At 39.3% G+C, this 16,400-nt stretch overlaps 5 protein-coding genes and 1 non-coding gene across 7 annotated transcripts; 2 read left to right on the top strand and 4 right to left on the bottom strand.

Moving 5' to 3' along the window:
• Positions 1-1,133: 1,133 nt before the first annotated feature.
• Positions 1,134-3,381, bottom strand: LOC9321021 (heterogeneous nuclear ribonucleoprotein A3 homolog 2). Of its 2 annotated transcripts, none has more exons than XM_021033087.1 (6): positions 3,189-3,381; positions 2,994-3,034; positions 2,692-2,855; positions 2,469-2,574; positions 2,212-2,381; positions 1,134-1,985 (listed from the first exon to the last, which is right to left on the bottom strand). In XM_021033087.1, exons 1-6 carry the CDS (start codon positions 3,242-3,244, stop codon positions 1,434-1,436), a joined length of 1,089 nt encoding a protein of 362 aa, XP_020888746.1. In that variant the 5' UTR covers positions 3,245-3,381; the 3' UTR covers positions 1,134-1,433. The 2 variants fall into 2 exon arrangements, with proteins under 2 accessions (XP_020888746.1, XP_020888745.1); XM_021033086.1 differs by having other exon boundaries at positions 2,994-3,037; positions 3,189-3,365.
• Positions 3,382-3,506: 125 nt separating this feature from the next.
• Positions 3,507-3,587, bottom strand: TRNAL-AAG. The gene has a single exon. It is a non-coding gene; the product is annotated as a tRNA-Leu (tRNA).
• Positions 3,588-3,731: 144 nt separating this feature from the next.
• LOC9321020 (GBF-interacting protein 1) lies at positions 3,732-7,148 on the top strand. Its single transcript, XM_002884908.2, has 9 exons — positions 3,732-3,996; positions 4,487-4,530; positions 4,717-4,783; positions 4,863-4,989; positions 5,071-5,312; positions 5,448-5,697; positions 5,828-5,990; positions 6,138-6,542; positions 6,631-7,148. Exons 1-9 carry the CDS (start codon positions 3,819-3,821, stop codon positions 6,850-6,852), a joined length of 1,698 nt encoding a protein of 565 aa, XP_002884954.1. The 5' UTR covers positions 3,732-3,818; the 3' UTR covers positions 6,853-7,148.
• Positions 7,149-7,302: 154 nt separating this feature from the next.
• LOC9318876 (ABC transporter G family member 26) lies at positions 7,303-10,303 on the top strand. Its single transcript, XM_002884907.2, has 9 exons — positions 7,303-7,652; positions 7,735-8,024; positions 8,098-8,253; positions 8,407-8,590; positions 8,678-8,959; positions 9,036-9,320; positions 9,400-9,684; positions 9,762-9,869; positions 9,957-10,303. The coding sequence occupies exons 1-9, from the start codon at positions 7,455-7,457 to the stop codon at positions 10,224-10,226; spliced, it is 2,058 nt and encodes a 685-aa protein (XP_002884953.1). The 5' UTR covers positions 7,303-7,454; the 3' UTR covers positions 10,227-10,303.
• A 199-nt stretch (positions 10,304-10,502) lies between these two features.
• Positions 10,503-13,648, bottom strand: LOC9321019 (crooked neck-like protein 1). Its single transcript, XM_002882763.2, has 7 exons — positions 12,440-13,648; positions 12,089-12,154; positions 11,855-11,999; positions 11,548-11,766; positions 11,252-11,450; positions 10,971-11,166; positions 10,503-10,870 (listed from the first exon to the last, which is right to left on the bottom strand). The coding sequence occupies exons 1-7, from the start codon at positions 13,597-13,599 to the stop codon at positions 10,750-10,752; spliced, it is 2,106 nt and encodes a 701-aa protein (XP_002882809.1). The 5' UTR covers positions 13,600-13,648; the 3' UTR covers positions 10,503-10,749.
• A 596-nt stretch (positions 13,649-14,244) lies between these two features.
• On the bottom strand, positions 14,245-16,305 carry LOC9318874 (protein CWC15 homolog). Its single transcript, XM_002882762.2, has 7 exons — positions 16,045-16,305; positions 15,540-15,646; positions 15,409-15,450; positions 15,226-15,313; positions 14,860-14,959; positions 14,615-14,715; positions 14,245-14,522 (listed from the first exon to the last, which is right to left on the bottom strand). The coding sequence occupies exons 1-7, from the start codon at positions 16,173-16,175 to the stop codon at positions 14,399-14,401; spliced, it is 693 nt and encodes a 230-aa protein (XP_002882808.1). The 5' UTR covers positions 16,176-16,305; the 3' UTR covers positions 14,245-14,398.
• Between the last annotated feature and the right edge of the window lie 95 nt (positions 16,306-16,400).

The raw sequence follows: 16,400 nt of genomic DNA, 5'->3' as shown, positions 1-16,400 counted from the left end.
TATGAGAACTGTTACATAGACGATTCTACAACGGACAATTCCTTTCGACCCTTATTAGATCCACGGCAGACGACACTTCATTCTCCACGCTCTTGACGGACACCTTCAATGATCCATGACCTGACGACACTTCTCTCTCGGCGTGGAATCCTGGCGAACGGCTATAATTGTACTTCGCTGGAGATCTCCTGCACACTTGCCTCCTTTAATCTGCAAATTTATTAATAAATCGCAATATCTGGGACTCGAACCCCATACCTCTTGGTATAGAAGCATTAATTAACCCTTAGTCAACCAATGGGCCAAGGGGGCTTCCACAATATTTAAGCTTTATAAAAGGAATTTATGAAAGTTATAGGGTCAATTGACCCCCCTCCTAATGCTATAGCTCCGCCACTGCTTTAATCTATTGAGATTAAAAAAAATGTTTCCCCCGTCGTTTAAATCGCTAATTTATGTTATCAACTTTGTTTGGGTAGACCTTCTGTTCACTTTGTCTTAGAATTGTCTCTTTGCTGTTTGTTAACCTTTCCTTCTACATTTGTATCAATCCATACTTGTACTTTTTTTTTGGAGCAATCCATACTTGTACTTATAACTTAATAAAGTTAGGATTTTATATTAACTTCTAAAAGCATGTACAATGTGTACTGTATTACATAGGTAAAATTTATTTAATGATACAAACTAAAATGTAATCATTTTAATGAGAAATTATAGATAACAAAATCCACAGTATTAGAACAACGAATCTCAAACAAAATATCCGTGGCCCTTACCCTAAAAAATAAGGAAACAAAAACCAAATAATAACCATGCTTATATAGATAATTTTCAAAAACATTATACTTGATTTTAAAATTCGTTTTAAAACATATACAATTCCAATTTGTAGCTAGAACCTACGTACGCAGCTGACAAAAATATGCCTACTTACTTACACATGCACTAACTGCCCTCGAACCTTTGTTCGGAACAACAAAATCTACAGAGATAAGAAGACACCACATAAAGTTTAACTTGAGCTCTAAAGAATAGATGAATGCACATTTTGCAGAGCTTCTTAAGCTAATTCGTATGATTGTGCATAGCTAAGCTAAGCGAGTGATTGATCATCTAACAAGACTACCAAATGATAAATAGGCTTACTCTAAATTATTCTTGTGCCAGTGAGAAACAAACTCCAAACCCAAATATTCTAAAGTCTACATAACACAATCTAAGTTAAAGAGATAAGACAACACTTAAATTAGGTAAACACACACTAAAAGATATCTAATAAAAGTTTTTTGATGTTCTTCCTGTCCTTAGCAATCCTTCCTGATGTTGGCGCTACATGATAACTCTAGAATGCACCTAGAGCGATTGGAACAATCTAGAGAAACCTGTGAGAGAAGCTTCTATAGCTTCTATTGATTGCTATTACCTCGACCCTATCTTGCATATGGATGGTATCGACTACTGCTACTATAACCCCTCCCATATGGACCACCTGCTCCTTCATAACTGCCACCTGGGACACCAGATTCATATGCACCACCGTAACCAGGCCCATCATATCCCCCGTAGCCTTCCCCACCTCCACGACCATATCCTCCACCACCATATGCCCCATAGCCTTCCCCTCCTCCACGACCATATCCCTCGCCAGCAAACCCACTCCCATAGGGTCCAAAACGACTAGAATAGCCAAGGGGTGGTTCATTCCGGTAACCTCCTAAACTACCACCCCCATAATTACCATATCCTCCTCCAAATTCAGGGCCTACACCGCCACGACCATACCCATATCCCCCAGCAAACCTACTAGGAGGACCTCCATGTGACCTAATGGGACCTGGAGGACCATAACCTCCATGAAAACCTCCGTAAGGTCCACCATAACCGCCATAACTATCGTTAGAAGAACGACCTCTAGGTTGACTACCGTAAGAAGGAGGTGAACGGTTTAGAGATTTCTTTGGTTCAGCTTTCTTGATCTCCACCTACAACAAAGCAACTTAATTAACCTAGCTATGCTAAGGATCCAAACTATAGCAGGGACTTCCTAGCTTACTGTGACAACCTCCTTACATTTGGTAAGCTAGAGGGTAGAATTCTAACTAAGTTAAACGTGTATAATGAAAGAAACAAGCAGAAAATTTCAAAATGAAACCAAGATATATATGTGTGCATGTACCACAATTCTAGGCCCCATTTGTAGAAGCTTACCTGAGTGTCTGCCATATCGATCATGTTTCCTTTGGACAATAATTCATCTACGACTTCTTCGCTGTCAAAAATTACAAAACCAAAACCTCTGGACCTGTTTGTTTCATGGTCTCGGATAACCTGGTGCTCCACCACGTTCCCATACTTGGAAAAGAAGTCCTTAAGTTCATCTGATCAAAAGAAGAAGCATCTCCAATAAGTACAGGAAACCAACATTCTCATAAAAAGCAAAATCTCATGGCAAGAGGGAGGTATACCTTCTGTAACAGTGGAGGGTATACCACCAACGAAAATCTTCTTTGTTTTGAAATCCTTTGACTGATTGCCGCCAGCACCTTTGGGAATAGTCCTTTTGATCTCAACCTGTTCCATCAAAAACAAGGAAAAAGTATTTGACCAAGAACCCACAAACAATTAATCAAATCCATTATATAAATCCAAAATAGTGTAGGAAGAAAAGAGAAGTGGGCAAAGAGAGACCTGTTTGCCATTGATGATATGATTATCTTCGATAACTTTGTCAACAACAGAAGGGTCAGCAAAGGTGATGAAACCGAAACCCCTAGGTTGTCCAGTATGTCGATCACGCATAATGACAGAATCTGTAATCTCCCCGTACTTGCCAAAGTGCTTATTGAACACAGCTACAATCAAAAATCAAAGTGAGCAACCAGCATCAACATCCCAAACAAGACTAACATCAGAAACACACACACTCCTATCATAACGAAACCTAGAAACACGATTTCTAAAATAAAACAAGCAGAAGAGAAGAGACTTACTATTAGTCGTATCTTTGTGCAATCCTCCAATGAATATTTTACTGCTACACACAAATTCCAAGCAAAACATAAATTAAACATTGAACCGAAACTATAAACAAAGTTTCAAAGCCACAGATTATGAGATATTCCCTAATCACATCGTTAATCCTCTGGATTTAAACATGCAAGAGGTATGATGAGAAGTAAACGTACCCAGGACTAGCGCCATCGCCGGACTGGAAATTATCATTACGAGATCTGGAACCCATCGCAGCTCCTAATACAGTTTTCGATTGAGAAATTCTCCGAGCTAAGGATCGAGAGAGAAACCGAAAGCTAGGGTTTTGATAAGATCTGATATATCTATCTTCTTCGTCTTCTAATTAGAGGAGATAGCTAAGTCGTGTAATATATATATATTCTTAAATTTGGACATCGACTCGCGGAAAAGAAAACAAGTAATATCTTTTTTTTTTCCACAGCTGTCTATTTTTCCTTTTCTTATAAAAAGACAAGAAAAAAAAAAGGAAATGTTGACAGTGGGATTTGAACCCACGCCCTTTCGGACCAGAACCTTAATCTGGCGCCTTAGACCAACTCGGCCATATCAACTTTGTTGTCGGTCTTACCAGTATTATTTTATTCAACAATACAAAATGATTAAAGTTTCAAGAGTGACGTCAGCGTATAAAAATACGGAGAGAAAGACATTTAGTGGTAGTTTTATACGGAAATAAATACTAGTATATATGAAGTCTTCTCTATGTTCAAGTCCGGGCTCTGACCCATATTTTCTCGCTCCTCCTCCCTCCGCTTCTCTCTCTCTATAATCTATATACCAACATGAGCAGCAGCAGCTGCGATGGCGGCTCTAGGGTTTCGATTCCGGCCGATTTGCTTGAAACCATTCAAAACATCAGAGAGGTTACCGGTAAACAACATTCCGACGAGGATATCTTCTCTGTCTTTAAGGAGTGTTTCAATGATCCACATGAGACCACTCAGAAGCTCCTCTTTTTAGGTTGTTTTTCCTCACCAAGTTTCAGCATTTCTTTGTTTTCTTTTACTGTTTCTGCTTCTTCTTCTTTTTTAATGATTGAGCGTGCTTCTCCTAGGGTTTTGTTTGAACTTTGTTTTGGATGTTGCTATTTAATGCTCTTTGTCGATTTTGGTTTTGTCTTTTTTTCTCTGTTTTAGAAGAAGTGTTGTGCTTAGAATCTGAAGTTTTTGTGAGATTTCCATTTGGTATAATATGTCTGGGAATGTTCAAATAAGGAATCTTTTTTACTGAAATGGAATATGCAAAATTTGGGTTCATGACTAGAAACTGTCGTTTAAAAAAATCTTTACGAATCTAGCTGGACTGTGGAAAGAGAATTTTTGTTTTGCTTTGATTGAGATTGGGCATCTGGGTTATGATTAAGTTTGGATTCTGTCTACTGTTTCAAGATCAACATAATGATAGCAGGCGTGTATTCTCATATTATTACTGATACTTTGAAATGTTTCAGATACATTTCATGAGGTGAGAAGCAAACGGGAGAGAAAGAAAGAGGTAGCTTTCCTTTTTATTTTCTTTTGAATCCTCTCTTTTGCGGTTTAAGTGTTGTCTTGAGTTCTCTGTTTAATAATTTTTTATTAAGATTCATGATTTTTGAATTAACTTAGCAACCCTCACATTTCTGTATATCACTTCCACTAGTAGCTTATATCATCTCGTTTCTCTTATTACCTGTTGCAGAATTTAGTGCCAAATACACAAGGAAGGGGCCGGACTGGACGGAGGAACTTTGCTTCAAGTTACACAGGTCTTTGTGGTTTATGTTCTTTTACTTCTAAACTTGTGCACTATGTTTTCCTTCCTTGAAGCTCTTTGTTGATTTGCAGATGCCAGTAATGGAAGAACTGCAGCTTTTAAAAAGCAGAGTGGAGCTAATCACATAATAGGAGGTTCTGGAACTGCTTCTTCTGCTCCTAACAATGCAAGAAACGACACAAAACCTTCTTCCATAATGTATCCATACTTATAATTCTGTCCATGTCTTTAATACCCTGTTTGGATATGGGCTTCCTAACGCATTGTATTCTTTTTCAGGGCCCCTAACCCTATAAATCTTCCAAGTGGAATCAGTAACCATAAACTTCAAGATGCTATCATCTCCCCTGTGAACAAGGGAGTCACAGAGGAACAGCCTCTCCCCAAGTCTACTTCTTTGTCTGAAGATGTTGTTGAGCCGGATAAGTCTAAAGCAAGTACTGTACCAGTGGCTGTATCAGATTCTGTTGTAGAGAACGATGTATATGGAACTTCTCAGATCCCACAACCGTCAGAGCGAGGTATAAATTATACTGGATAAATGCTCTTCATCCTTGTAGCTTTAAGTGCATTTTGTTTTCTTTTAGTAAGTTGTTCCTGAGTTTGATTACAGCCCCTTATGTGATTCGACCTATGGCTTTTTTTAATTGGAACAGTCATTAAGAGTGAGGTTGCAGCCAATAAAGGCAAGAATCAGTCGCTTCTCAAGTCAGATGTTGGTGAACAGCCACACGTAACATTTCCTGTCCACCTTCAGGTTGCCAAAATGCTGGAAAATGGTCTGACATTTGGGAGCTTCGATTCTAATTTTGTGAGAGAGGCATCTTCTGACAATTGTACTATTGGGTGTGATGACTCCAATAGTGAGTCTTCTCATGGGACAGCGGCCTATGGGGCATCAGTTAGGTTGGTGACTAATAGATACTTTGATTAAATCTTACAGTGTTACTTGCTTCAATATTCTTATGAATTGATCTAGAGTCTCAGATGAATGAGTTTCTGATATGATATACCTTTATATGAATTTGATTTGCAGGAAAGATGTATCAACTTTTTCTCAGGATAAGAATCATGAGATTTCAAATTCAGCAGCTCAGAAGGAGCTAACATTGCAGCCAGATCAAACTGTTCTCTCTGTAGACGGTTCAGAAGGAGATAAAGTAAAGGACGAGTTTTTACCAATCACAGACACTCATCAGGTTGGTTATTATCAAGATGCCCCACACAATGTCTTTTTAGTCTTGTGCATTCATTGTCAGCATCAGGCCAACCACGTGTTTTTTCTTGCCTGGAAATTTGAATACAATGCTTAATCACTGTCTTTTCTATTCTGTTGGTAATTTCAGGCTGCAAAGTGTGATGCTCCACTGATCTCCTACCCTGACCAGTATTCCATAGCTGCCGCTCAACAGGCAATGCACCTTAGGCAACAATACTCTCTAAACTTTTTCCCTTATGGTCCATATTTCCCCCCCTATTATATGCCGCAACCATACATTCACCAGTACTTGAGCCCAAACGGGTTCCAACAACAGTCTTACTTACCACCCAGAGATGATGCTTCAGCACCTCCAGGGGCTGAACTACCTCTCACTCACATCAAACCAGGAAGCGAGATTGGCAACTCTCCACCTACCACAATTCCATTCCCATATGCTTTATACGCTTTCAACCACATCCCATCAGCAGCCACCGTAAACACCACCCACAAGGAAGAAAAGAAGGAAAACATTTATACAACTGGACCACTGGTTAGTTTTTCTCTGACTCTCCCTACTGTCATTGCATGTTATGCTATACCTTTTTTAACAGGGCTCAATGTATATATTGGCTGGGCAGAGTCTAGCCAATCTGCAGGCCAGTCCCATGTACAACTTTTCCCTTCAAGGTCACCCAATAGCTTTCCCAACCATTCAGCCTGGGATCCCGGGAATATACCAACAAACACAGCCCGTACTGGCGCCTCCTACTATATCTACGAGGACTGAACCCATAGGACCCTCACACATAACTAATCAGCAACCTCAAGCCGCACTAACAAATCTGGGGAACAACTACTAGGTCAAGGAGTATTACTAGAAAGATGCATATTCAGATTGGTAAGAGATGTTCAAGTCTGGAATTTTGAGTGATTTTGTGTACATACTTAGGATACATCACCCCGCAAGAAGAAATTAGTATGTGGCAATTTGACAAGGGGACAAGAAAATTGGTGCCCTTTTTTTTTTTTTTTTTTTGTGAGTACCCCAAACAGCTTCAAGGATCTCGTTTATCTGTAATTCTTCTGAATCTTACAATATAAACAAGTGATCAGTTGATATGAGCAAATGAGCATTTATTCTCATACGTTAGCACAATGTGATCGCCAATGAGCAAGCCAAGTCGATAATTGTAAATGATTTTAGCCTACCATATAAGACTTATAAGTAAAGAAACTGATTTTATTTCATTTTTTCCTTCTGCAAGTCAATTCCATTTAATACAAAAACATTGAAAGAATATGGTCTACCAAACTAACACCCTGATAAACAGAGAGAAAAAGAGAACACAAAAAGCAAGCAAGTTTCAGGTTTGACACAGTTGATCCACACACTTCTTCCGTTATATAACACAAGCCTACATTCATATCAATATTCTTGTCGTACAAGAATAAGAAAAATAACATGGAGATCAGAAGATCAACAGAAGAAGTTGAAGAAAATCATGTAATGCAGATTACAGGAAGCAATGGCATAGTTCACAACATGGAGTTCATGCCCCAAGCTTACCTCAGAAACCAATACTCATCCGAGATTGACATCGATGAAGAGTTTGTTTCCTCTTATCCTCTCGAAGATGCCCCACTTCCCATCTTTCTCAAGGTTTCTCTTTCTCTTTCGCTTCCGATTTTCCTTCTTCGAGACAAAGCTCATTGGTTTCGCCTCTTTTCTTTATATTATGCAGTTTGAAGATGTGGAGTATAAGGTGAGAAACAGTCAAGCTAGCTCGGCAAACCTGGTGAAAACCATGGTGTCAAAGGTGGTAACACATACGAATCCGGATCCAGATGGGTACAAACACATTTTGAAAGGCATAACAGGAAGCACAGGTCCCGGCGAAATCCTTGCGCTGATGGGTCCTTCGGGTAGTGGCAAAACAACTCTCTTGAAGATAATGGGAGGAAGATTGACAGATAATGTCAAGGGGAAGCTTACCTATAATGACATTCCTTACAGTCCATCTGTTAAGAGGAGGTTAGATACCAGAGTTGGATATTTCTCATACCTGAATCATACAATTATGTACTAATCTTTCATTGTTCTCCAGAATTGGTTTTGTGACGCAAGACGATGTTCTGTTGCCACAACTTACTGTGGAAGAGACCTTGGCATTTGCTGCGTTTTTGAGACTTCCAAGTAGCATGAGCAAGGAACAGAAATACGCCAAAATAGAGATGATCATTAAAGAGCTTGGCCTTGAAAGGTACAACTTATAGTGAGAACTCTTAGAATTGCTTCAAACATGTATTTGATGATGTCTAGACGCATTTCATGTAAACACTTGTTTCAAACCTTTGGTTGTTCTTTGTCTCGTTGCTGTTCTGAACTAAATTTTTGTTGAAAAAAACAATGAAAGATGCCGTCGGACAAGAGTTGGAGGAGGTTTTGTCAAGGGAATATCAGGTGGAGAAAGAAAAAGAGCAAGTATAGCTTACGAGATTCTCGTAGATCCTTCTCTGTTGCTTCTAGACGAGCCAACTTCTGGACTTGACTCCACTTCTGCCACCAAACTTCTTCATATTCTGCAAGGAGTAGCTAAGGTATCAACATTTCTTTTACATGCAAATAGATTACTAACAAAGTTCTTGAAAGATACGGAAGAACAAGGTTCAGTTTGTCTTTCTCAGGCAGGAAGGACCGTTATTACGACAATTCACCAACCATCAAGCAGAATGTTTCACATGTTCGATAAGCTCTTACTGATCTCAGAAGGGCACCCTGCCTTTTACGGCAAAGCCAAAGAATCTATGGAGTATTTCTCATCTTTGAGAATCTTACCTGAAATTGCAATGAACCCAGCAGAGTTCTTGCTAGACTTGGCAACCGGACAAGTGTCAGACATTAGTCTACCCGACGAACTATTGTCTGCCAAAACCGCTCAGCCTGATTCTGAGGAAGTCTTAGTGAAAGTAAGGATCACATGAAGTCATAGACTATATACTAAGAGTTATAATGGGACTCAATTCTAGTGTTTATGTTTTGCAGTACTTGAAACAAAGGTACAAGACAGACTTGGAGCCAAAAGAGAAGGAAGAAAACCATAGAAATAGAAAGGCCCCAGAGCATCTTCAAATAGCAATCCAAGTGAAGAAGGATTGGACTCTTTCATGGTGGGATCAGTTCTTGATTCTTTCAAGAAGAACATTCAGAGAGCGGCGTAGAGACTACTTTGATAAGCTAAGGCTAGTTCAATCACTTGGTGTGGCCGTTGTGTTGGGTCTTCTCTGGTGGAAGTCAAAGACAGATACAGAGGCGCACCTTAGAGACCAAGTATGGAAACTACATATATAAATTTTGTGATTATGCCAAAGTTATAAGCCTTCTATTTATCTTGTAAGCTTACTTGCAGGTTGGTTTGATGTTCTATATCTGCATCTTCTGGACATCATCATCACTCTTTGGAGCGGTATATGTGTTCCCCTTCGAGAAGATCTACCTGGTGAAAGAAAGAAAAGCAGAAATGTACAGACTAAGTGTGTATTACGTATGCAGTACACTATGTGATATGGTGGCACACGTTTTGTACCCTACATTCTTCATGATCATTGTCTACTTCATGGCTGGGTTCAATAGGACCATCCCCTGCTTCCTTTTCACCGTGTTGACTATACTATTGATAGCCATAACTAGCCAAGTAAGCAGAGAAAATATCGAGAACTTGTCTCTTTTTCGAACTTATTAAAACATGTATTTTTACCAATGTAACTGCAGGGAGCAGGAGAGTTCTTGGGAGCTTCAGTTTTGAGCATTAAGAGAGCTGGTATGATCGCCTCTTTGGTACTAATGCTGTTTCTTCTAACCGGAGGTTACTATGTTCAGGTACCACAACTTATATACCTTGATGGATTACTCTTTCTAGTGAATCATAACAAAAAGTGACGCACGCTTTTTGAACTCGAAATGCAGCACATACCCAAATTCATGCAGTGGTTGAAGTACTTGTCCTTCATGCACTACGGCTTCAGGCTGCTATTGAAAGTTCAATACTCAGCGGACCAACTTTTCGAATGTGGGAGCAAAGGCGGGTGCAGGACACTGCAAAGCTCATCGTCCTTTGACACAGTCAACTTGAATGGCGGCTTGCAAGAACTGTGGGTTCTGCTTGCTATGGCATTCGGCTACCGTCTCTGTGCATACTTCTGTCTTCGCAAGAAAATAAGTATTTGCCATCTTTGATAACAAGATGTAAACAAGAAAATGACAAAACAAGTTCATACAGCTATTTCCAATTTTGAAAGATGAATAAGAGCTAATCAGGAATCTGGGATATAAAGCATTAAAGCCAAATGCATAAGCTTTACCATAAAAACAGTTGGTTGTTTGAGTACAGAGACATCATAATCCCAGACAGAATAAAAGCTTTAGTTCATAACCATCATACAAACAATATTTTGAAACAAAAACTAAACTCTCATATTATAAAACATATGCAGTATAAAAATAAAGGAGAAATTATCTGAAATGGTCTAAAATTAGATTTTAGTGTCACTCTCACGATCGATGTTTACATTATTGATTGAAATTCAGGAGAGAAGAGAATGGCTAAACCTTGATCGACTGTTAATGTTCTAATGTATAACTAAATCTATAAATTTCATTATAATATGAACACTGCAAGAGACATAATCATCTATGTAAGTACATCATGATATTTTTTTAAGCTGGAAGAGTATTGCATAACACCATTATGTTAACCGCTCTAGACGCATTCCCCAGCTTTAACAACCTTCTGCTTCTTCCATTTATAAGCAGCTTCAAGAATCTTAAGATTCGTCGTCTGTGATTCTTCTGGAAACAAATAATCAATGTATTCTTCATACCTGCAATATATTCAAACAAATTTTTCACATTAAGCTTTAGCATTCGATTCTCACATTCCAAAGATAATAAATCGGGAAATTATATGTATGCAACGCGTACTCTGTAGAGCCATCTTCTCTACTGCTCAGCTTTCTCTTCTTGAGCTTCTTCGGGAGTTTCGATTGAACGACACTAACATCCCCGAGCATACCAAAGCCCGTCTCCATGTTAAGCCAATCCTCCAAAAGCATAGCACGCTCTTTTTTCAGCTCTGGTGTTTTGTCTTTGTAGTATGTGTTGGCTCTATCGAAGATCGCTGAGTAGAAGAAAGAAAACACACAACAGTTAAAACTTGTCACAATGAATCATCAAAACGCATAATATACCATGCAGCTTCAAACCTCTGGCGCGTCTGATGTCGTCTTTTTTGCGTTCAATAGCATCTTCTTCTTCCTCGTCTTTTTTGTGTTCCGCAGCAGAAGCTTCAAACTTTGCAAAGCTAACCCACACCTTGCAATGTTTTGTACGGTCCAAGAGTCTCTCATATAAAGCCCGTGTCCTCTCTAATTCCCCTTCTGATATCTCAAAATCAATGTACGTCTGCCACAAACAATATAGAGACTTTAATGATCAATCGGTTCAAAAGTCTGAGAAATGTCTTTCACTTCTTTGGATGCATTAGACTGAAAAAATTTACCTTCCATAGCAGCTCGGGCATGTCTAGAGCAGGCTGAGATATTGCAAGTTCAAAGATAGCTCTAGCTCGTTCTGTTTCAGCAAGAGACATTTCAAACTCAGCATAGTTTCTCCAAGCATAGCAATTCTCAGGAGACCATTCAAGATACCGCTCGTATAACTTTCTACATCTATCTATATTTCCCAACTGGAGTTCGATCTCAATGTATTTCTTGAATATCTGTTTTGCAGAAGGAAAAAATCACCGCGGTAAGTAAAACATGAGCAATAATGTAAAAAATTTCCAGATTAACCATCTTCAGGCTTACCTTCTCTTTTGGAGCTTTCCCAATTGCATTTCCTAATATCTGTCGTGCACCCGTGAGATTTAATTGCCTGATTTCATGTTGTGCAGCGAGCAACCATATTTTGGCAAAAGAAAATTTGGTGTGGGGGATAAGCTTGAGGCATGCTCTGAAATGTTTGGTAAGACAAATGCAAACAGTTAGTCTAATCTGCCACGAGTGAAGTAGCTAAATGTAACTTCAAAAGTTTCAGAATACCTGTAAACATCTCGGGTACGCTCCACATCTTCAGTTTCAATCTCTTCATACAAAGCATAATTAATCCTACACCAATTAGTCACATCAGAGTCAGTGGTTGATTAAAACCGCAGAACATGTACGCTACAAAACAAAAACAAGAAAAGCTTTCCACAGAATGCAAGAATCTGTTTTAGTAGATTTATTAAGTAACCTTAATGTGCTAAACGATCGAAAAAGATGATAGAACTAATAACGCCCTAAGACAGTTGAGTTACACGAAACAAAACTTAACCTTGTTATGCAAACCATGATCAACATAAGAAGTTAATAGCGAAATCTATAAAAGGATATGGATAGAAAAAAACTCACCAAAGATATATGTATCTTTGCCAGTATCGTTTCTCTTGGGCAGGTGGAACATTAGCAATAGCCCTCTCATAGATTTCTCTTATCTTATCTTTGTTCCCAACAGTCTCTTCTAACCTAAGGTAATCGAACCACGAATCATAGTTCAAAGGGTTCTTACTCACTTCATCTTCATACTGAAACATCCTCTTCCCAATAATGGCATCCTCAATCCCTTCCTTATCCCCATTCTGTTTCTCAAACGCCACAAACTTGCTGTACAAATTTTCAGCTCTTCCTTTAGGAATCTGATCAAGAGCAAAATTGTAGATAAACCTAGCTCGCTCTACTTCCTTGCATTGTTCTTCAAATTCAGCAAACGCCACAAAGAGAATCTCAGCTTCTTCATCGTCTGCAAGCTCCTTCTGGGCGCGTTCGAACACTTTCCTAGCAAGCTCAACTTGACCATGCTTCATCTCAAACTTTGCATATCGAATATAAGCAGAAACATTTGGATGACAAAGAACAAATCTCTCGTAAATGGATCTTGCACGTTCGATTTCATTATACTTAAGTTCGAATTTGATAAAGCAGAGCCAAGCTTGTTGATCCGGTGACCGATCCATCCACCGCTCGAATATCTCTCTAACTCCGGCAATATTCCCAAGTTTCTCTTCCATGTGGATATAATTGCGCCAAAGCTGGTCCACTCGAGGGAGGATCGTAACAGCACGATCCCAAACGTTCCTCGCTTCGTTGACAAACTTGTTCTTCATCTCAAACTCGGCGAACTTGACCCAGAGCGTGTGGCTCCGGTAAGCTTCTCCTTCTAAGGCTCGTTCCCACACGCTTCGAGCACGCTCGTATTCCATCTGCGACTCTTCCCACTGCGCATATCTGACCCAAACTTGGGTATTCAATCTCGCACGGCGGATCTGGTCTTCAAACTCCTTCCGACGTCGGAGTCTGAAGTCGGAAAGCTCAGTCGAATCAGTGATTGTCTGATTAGGCGGACGGATCTCAGCCTCTTGCCTCTCTCGAGCCTCCCTTAGAATCTGCTCGGCGGTGATTTGGACCGGCGCCGGAGTCTTGTTCTTGACCCGGGTCGTCCGTGGAAGCTTCAATTCCGCATCCTTCAGGGTCATGTACCCTAGGTTACGGTCGGAATCTTTGCCGGAGGCCATGGAATCGCGTTCTGATTTTGGATAAGAGGGAAGAAAAGGGATTTTGAACACCGCGTGACATAGGCGCACCAAATATTATGCTGTTAATGGGCCTCAAAGGCCCAAAACCTAATACAAAACTTTTGGAAACTGGATTATCCATGTCTTGTGATATGATGATGATTAGCTACATTCATTTATTAACTTGGTATTATTGATTTTGAACTTGATACATCTCTTCAGTTTTTAAAAGATGGAGGTCAAGTTATGGAACGATAAGCATGAGAGAGAAATGTATGAGAATTTCGTAGAGCTATACGCTAACATCAAAGCTACTGAGAAGCTTGACAAGGTCACAAGGCTTTGTATATCAGTGATCTGATCTCCCAATCTGAATATGAAACCGAGTACATCTTCCACTTCAAGACACTTTCTGCAACGATCAAAGACATAGTCCCAAACATTGAGAGATTCGCAGAAGCATACAGATGGATTGCTACTGTGGAACATCGAGGTACTACAATTACAATGGCTTCTACTTCAAGCTCTAAACTAAAGTTTTGTTGGACAACATGAAAGATGCAAGCAAGTTCACACTTCACACAGCTATTTCCAATTTTGAAGTTTCGTGGTGTGAGTGATGAATAAGATATAAGCAGGAATCTGTGAGATAAAACATTAAATCAAATGCATAAGCTTTTGATATAAAGCTTAAAACTGTTGTTGTTTGAGTACAGAGACATCATAATTCCAGACAGAATAAAAGCTTTTAGTTCATAATCATCATACAGACAAGTAGCAATAACACATTGTTCAACAATCACTTCATGTATCTGTGCAGGAATTTTCTGTGGAAGTCATTCCTGATTGTATCATTGATGAAGCGCTTAGGTGCTTTCATTTCACCACGTGCCTGGTTCTTGAATACAACATCATCATCCCACCTGAAAAGAGACGAGTAATTTTCAGTATCTGCTTCCAACAGTTAATATAATCCCAAGATTCAAGAAGAAACAGGATTTCAAAAGCTGCTAACCTCCTTTTGACATTAAAGGACGTTGGAGTATTAAGCAATGGGTTTCCTTTGAGAAGTTCCTCTTCCTTAGCGTTTAGCTCTTCCATCTGCTGCTGCTTTTCCTGCATGATACATATGTTACCAAAAATTAGTACATTAACTCTAACAAGAGAAATCTTTGTTATGTCATTATGTTTAAAAAAACCTATCCTATCCATTTTTAATAGCAATCTGAGCAGAAATATCGCAGACAATAGCAATATTACCTTCCTGAGCCTCTCTTCCACTCTTTCTTTCTTTATCTGGTCGAGTTCTGCCATAAGAGCTTCAGTGTCGTCCTCGTCATCATCGTCACTTTCGTCATCACTAACAAAGATAAACAGATTGTAAGATACTTTTGAAGGAACTAGAGTATTGAAGTCAACAAAAACTCGACAATAGAACAGAAAGCCAGGAGTTAACATTTTCTCCAATATCAATTGTTTTTTCCCAAACTATGGTCTAGATGAAAAGCAAGGAGGTACACTTAGGCTAGTATCAGCCCCAACCTTGACACACTTAGCCAAATTTAAATCACATCGTAAAGAACTGCAAAGAGGAAGACAGGAGTAGAAGAGATGAAGAATAGGTACCTATCATCGTCACTTTTGATATCAACATCAGAATCATCAGCATCAACACTGCGAGGAATTATCCGATCTTCAGGGTCCCGTTTAGAGCCTAAAGAGAGGGCATCCAGGTTAGAAAAAATATGATCAAACTATCTAATGTGACCCAAATAACCGATCATAAATAAATAAATGAGTTTCTCTAACCTTCCAGTAAAAGCTGACTTCCTCTTCTGCGATCTCTATCATCTAATGATTAAAAAATACCTCATTAGTTTAAAAGAAAGGTAGAACCTTAGCAAAATCATAGTGAAAAGGCTTGAAATTTATTATCTTACCACTGTAAGATTTGTCTTTGGATGAGAAATGTCTCCTCTCACGCTCTTCAAGCTCCTCACGAAGATTTATCTTCTGGAGTTCCTCTTGAGTGTGTTGCCCTTCCCTCCTGCCAAACAACAAAAAAGTAGGAGACGTACGTGAGTATGGAATCCCATAAACAACGAGACAGATATGCTTAAATAGAAACTAGTATATTTCCGATATCAAACACAAATAAGCCCCTAGAGAGATCAAATATCTTACACAGCAGCATAATTTCAAACTGTTGATCCTCAAAAACTACAACAAGAAAGCCGGTAAACAAACAGGCCACAATACTACCGATCTCAGCAACCCAAAGACAAAGTACATAAGCCTTTTCTGAATCTCCGTATTAAAAATCCCTAGTAATAAACCCTAGATTTCTGGACAATCTCAACAATCTCAGCTAAAATTCCGATTGAATACACAGGTAGTCTAATCCGCGTCGAATCAAAGGAAGAGAACCCAGTTTCGAAATCTTACCTTGGCTTTAAAGTTGTGTGAGCGGCGACATCACGAGACGAATACTTTTGAGATGGACCAAAGATCCGAGCACCACCTTGCTCGTTACCTCCCTTAGCTGGAGCCCAGGTAGGTCGTGCTGCAGTCGTCATCTTTCGAAAACAATAATCCTAATTTCCGATCAGAGAGCGAATCAGCCCAGATCGAGATAAGGACGACGAGAGGACTCTCAGGCGCGTTACGAGAGAGAGAAGAAAGTGAAAAATAAAAACAAGCCTTCTATTTATATTTACCATCTTATCTTTTACTAACCGACCTTAAGTACTCTTAAATCACTCATTGACCTTAATTAACTTTTTTTTTAACTCTACAAATTT

Source organism: Arabidopsis lyrata (assembly GCF_000004255.2).
Source record: "Arabidopsis lyrata subsp. lyrata unplaced genomic scaffold ARALYscaffold_3, whole genome shotgun sequence".
Lineage (NCBI taxonomy): Eukaryota > Viridiplantae > Streptophyta > Magnoliopsida > Brassicales > Brassicaceae > Arabidopsis > Arabidopsis lyrata.
This window is presented reverse-complemented; position numbering and strand designations above follow the sequence as displayed.

What these genes read in the sequence shown, in the direction of transcription:
- LOC9321021 (XM_021033086.1), bottom strand. Translation starts at nt 3,244, where the DNA reads ATGGGTTCCAGATCTCGTAATGATAATTTCCAGTCCGGCGATGGCGCT. An exon ending in GCACAAAGATACGACTAATA is followed by an intron (nt 2,856 to 2,993) that starts GTAAGTCTCTTC and finishes TTTTGATTGTAG; the next exon opens with CTGTGTTCAATAAGCACTTT. An exon ending in ATATCATCAATGGCAAACAG is followed by an intron (nt 2,575 to 2,691) that starts GTCTCTCTTTGC and finishes TTGATGGAACAG; the next exon opens with GTTGAGATCAAAAGGACTAT.
- LOC9321020 (XM_002884908.2), top strand. Translation starts at nt 3,819, where the DNA reads ATGAGCAGCAGCAGCTGCGATGGCGGCTCTAGGGTTTCGATTCCGGCC. An exon ending in TCAGAAGCTCCTCTTTTTAG is followed by an intron (nt 3,997 to 4,486) that starts GTTGTTTTTCCT and finishes GAAATGTTTCAG; the next exon opens with ATACATTTCATGAGGTGAGA. An exon ending in CTTTGCTTCAAGTTACACAG is followed by an intron (nt 4,784 to 4,862) that starts GTCTTTGTGGTT and finishes GTTGATTTGCAG; the next exon opens with ATGCCAGTAATGGAAGAACT.
- LOC9318876 (XM_002884907.2), top strand. Translation starts at nt 7,455, where the DNA reads ATGGAGATCAGAAGATCAACAGAAGAAGTTGAAGAAAATCATGTAATG. An exon ending in AAAGAGCTTGGCCTTGAAAG is followed by an intron (nt 8,254 to 8,406) that starts GTACAACTTATA and finishes AAACAATGAAAG; the next exon opens with ATGCCGTCGGACAAGAGTTG. An exon ending in AGGCGCACCTTAGAGACCAA is followed by an intron (nt 9,321 to 9,399) that starts GTATGGAAACTA and finishes GCTTACTTGCAG; the next exon opens with GTTGGTTTGATGTTCTATAT.
- LOC9321019 (XM_002882763.2), bottom strand. Translation starts at nt 13,599, where the DNA reads ATGGCCTCCGGCAAAGATTCCGACCGTAACCTAGGGTACATGACCCTG. An exon ending in GGAAAGCTCCAAAAGAGAAG is followed by an intron (nt 11,767 to 11,854) that starts GTAAGCCTGAAG and finishes TCTGCAAAACAG; the next exon opens with ATATTCAAGAAATACATTGA. An exon ending in AGAGAAGATGGCTCTACAGA is followed by an intron (nt 10,871 to 10,970) that starts GTACGCGTTGCA and finishes AATATATTGCAG; the next exon opens with GTATGAAGAATACATTGATT.
- LOC9318874 (XM_002882762.2), bottom strand. Translation starts at nt 16,175, where the DNA reads ATGACGACTGCAGCACGACCTACCTGGGCTCCAGCTAAGGGAGGTAAC. An exon ending in CAAAGACAAATCTTACAGTG is followed by an intron (nt 15,451 to 15,539) that starts GTAAGATAATAA and finishes TTTAATCATTAG; the next exon opens with ATGATAGAGATCGCAGAAGA. An exon ending in TCCTTTAATGTCAAAAGGAG is followed by an intron (nt 14,523 to 14,614) that starts GTTAGCAGCTTT and finishes GTCTCTTTTCAG; the next exon opens with GTGGGATGATGATGTTGTAT.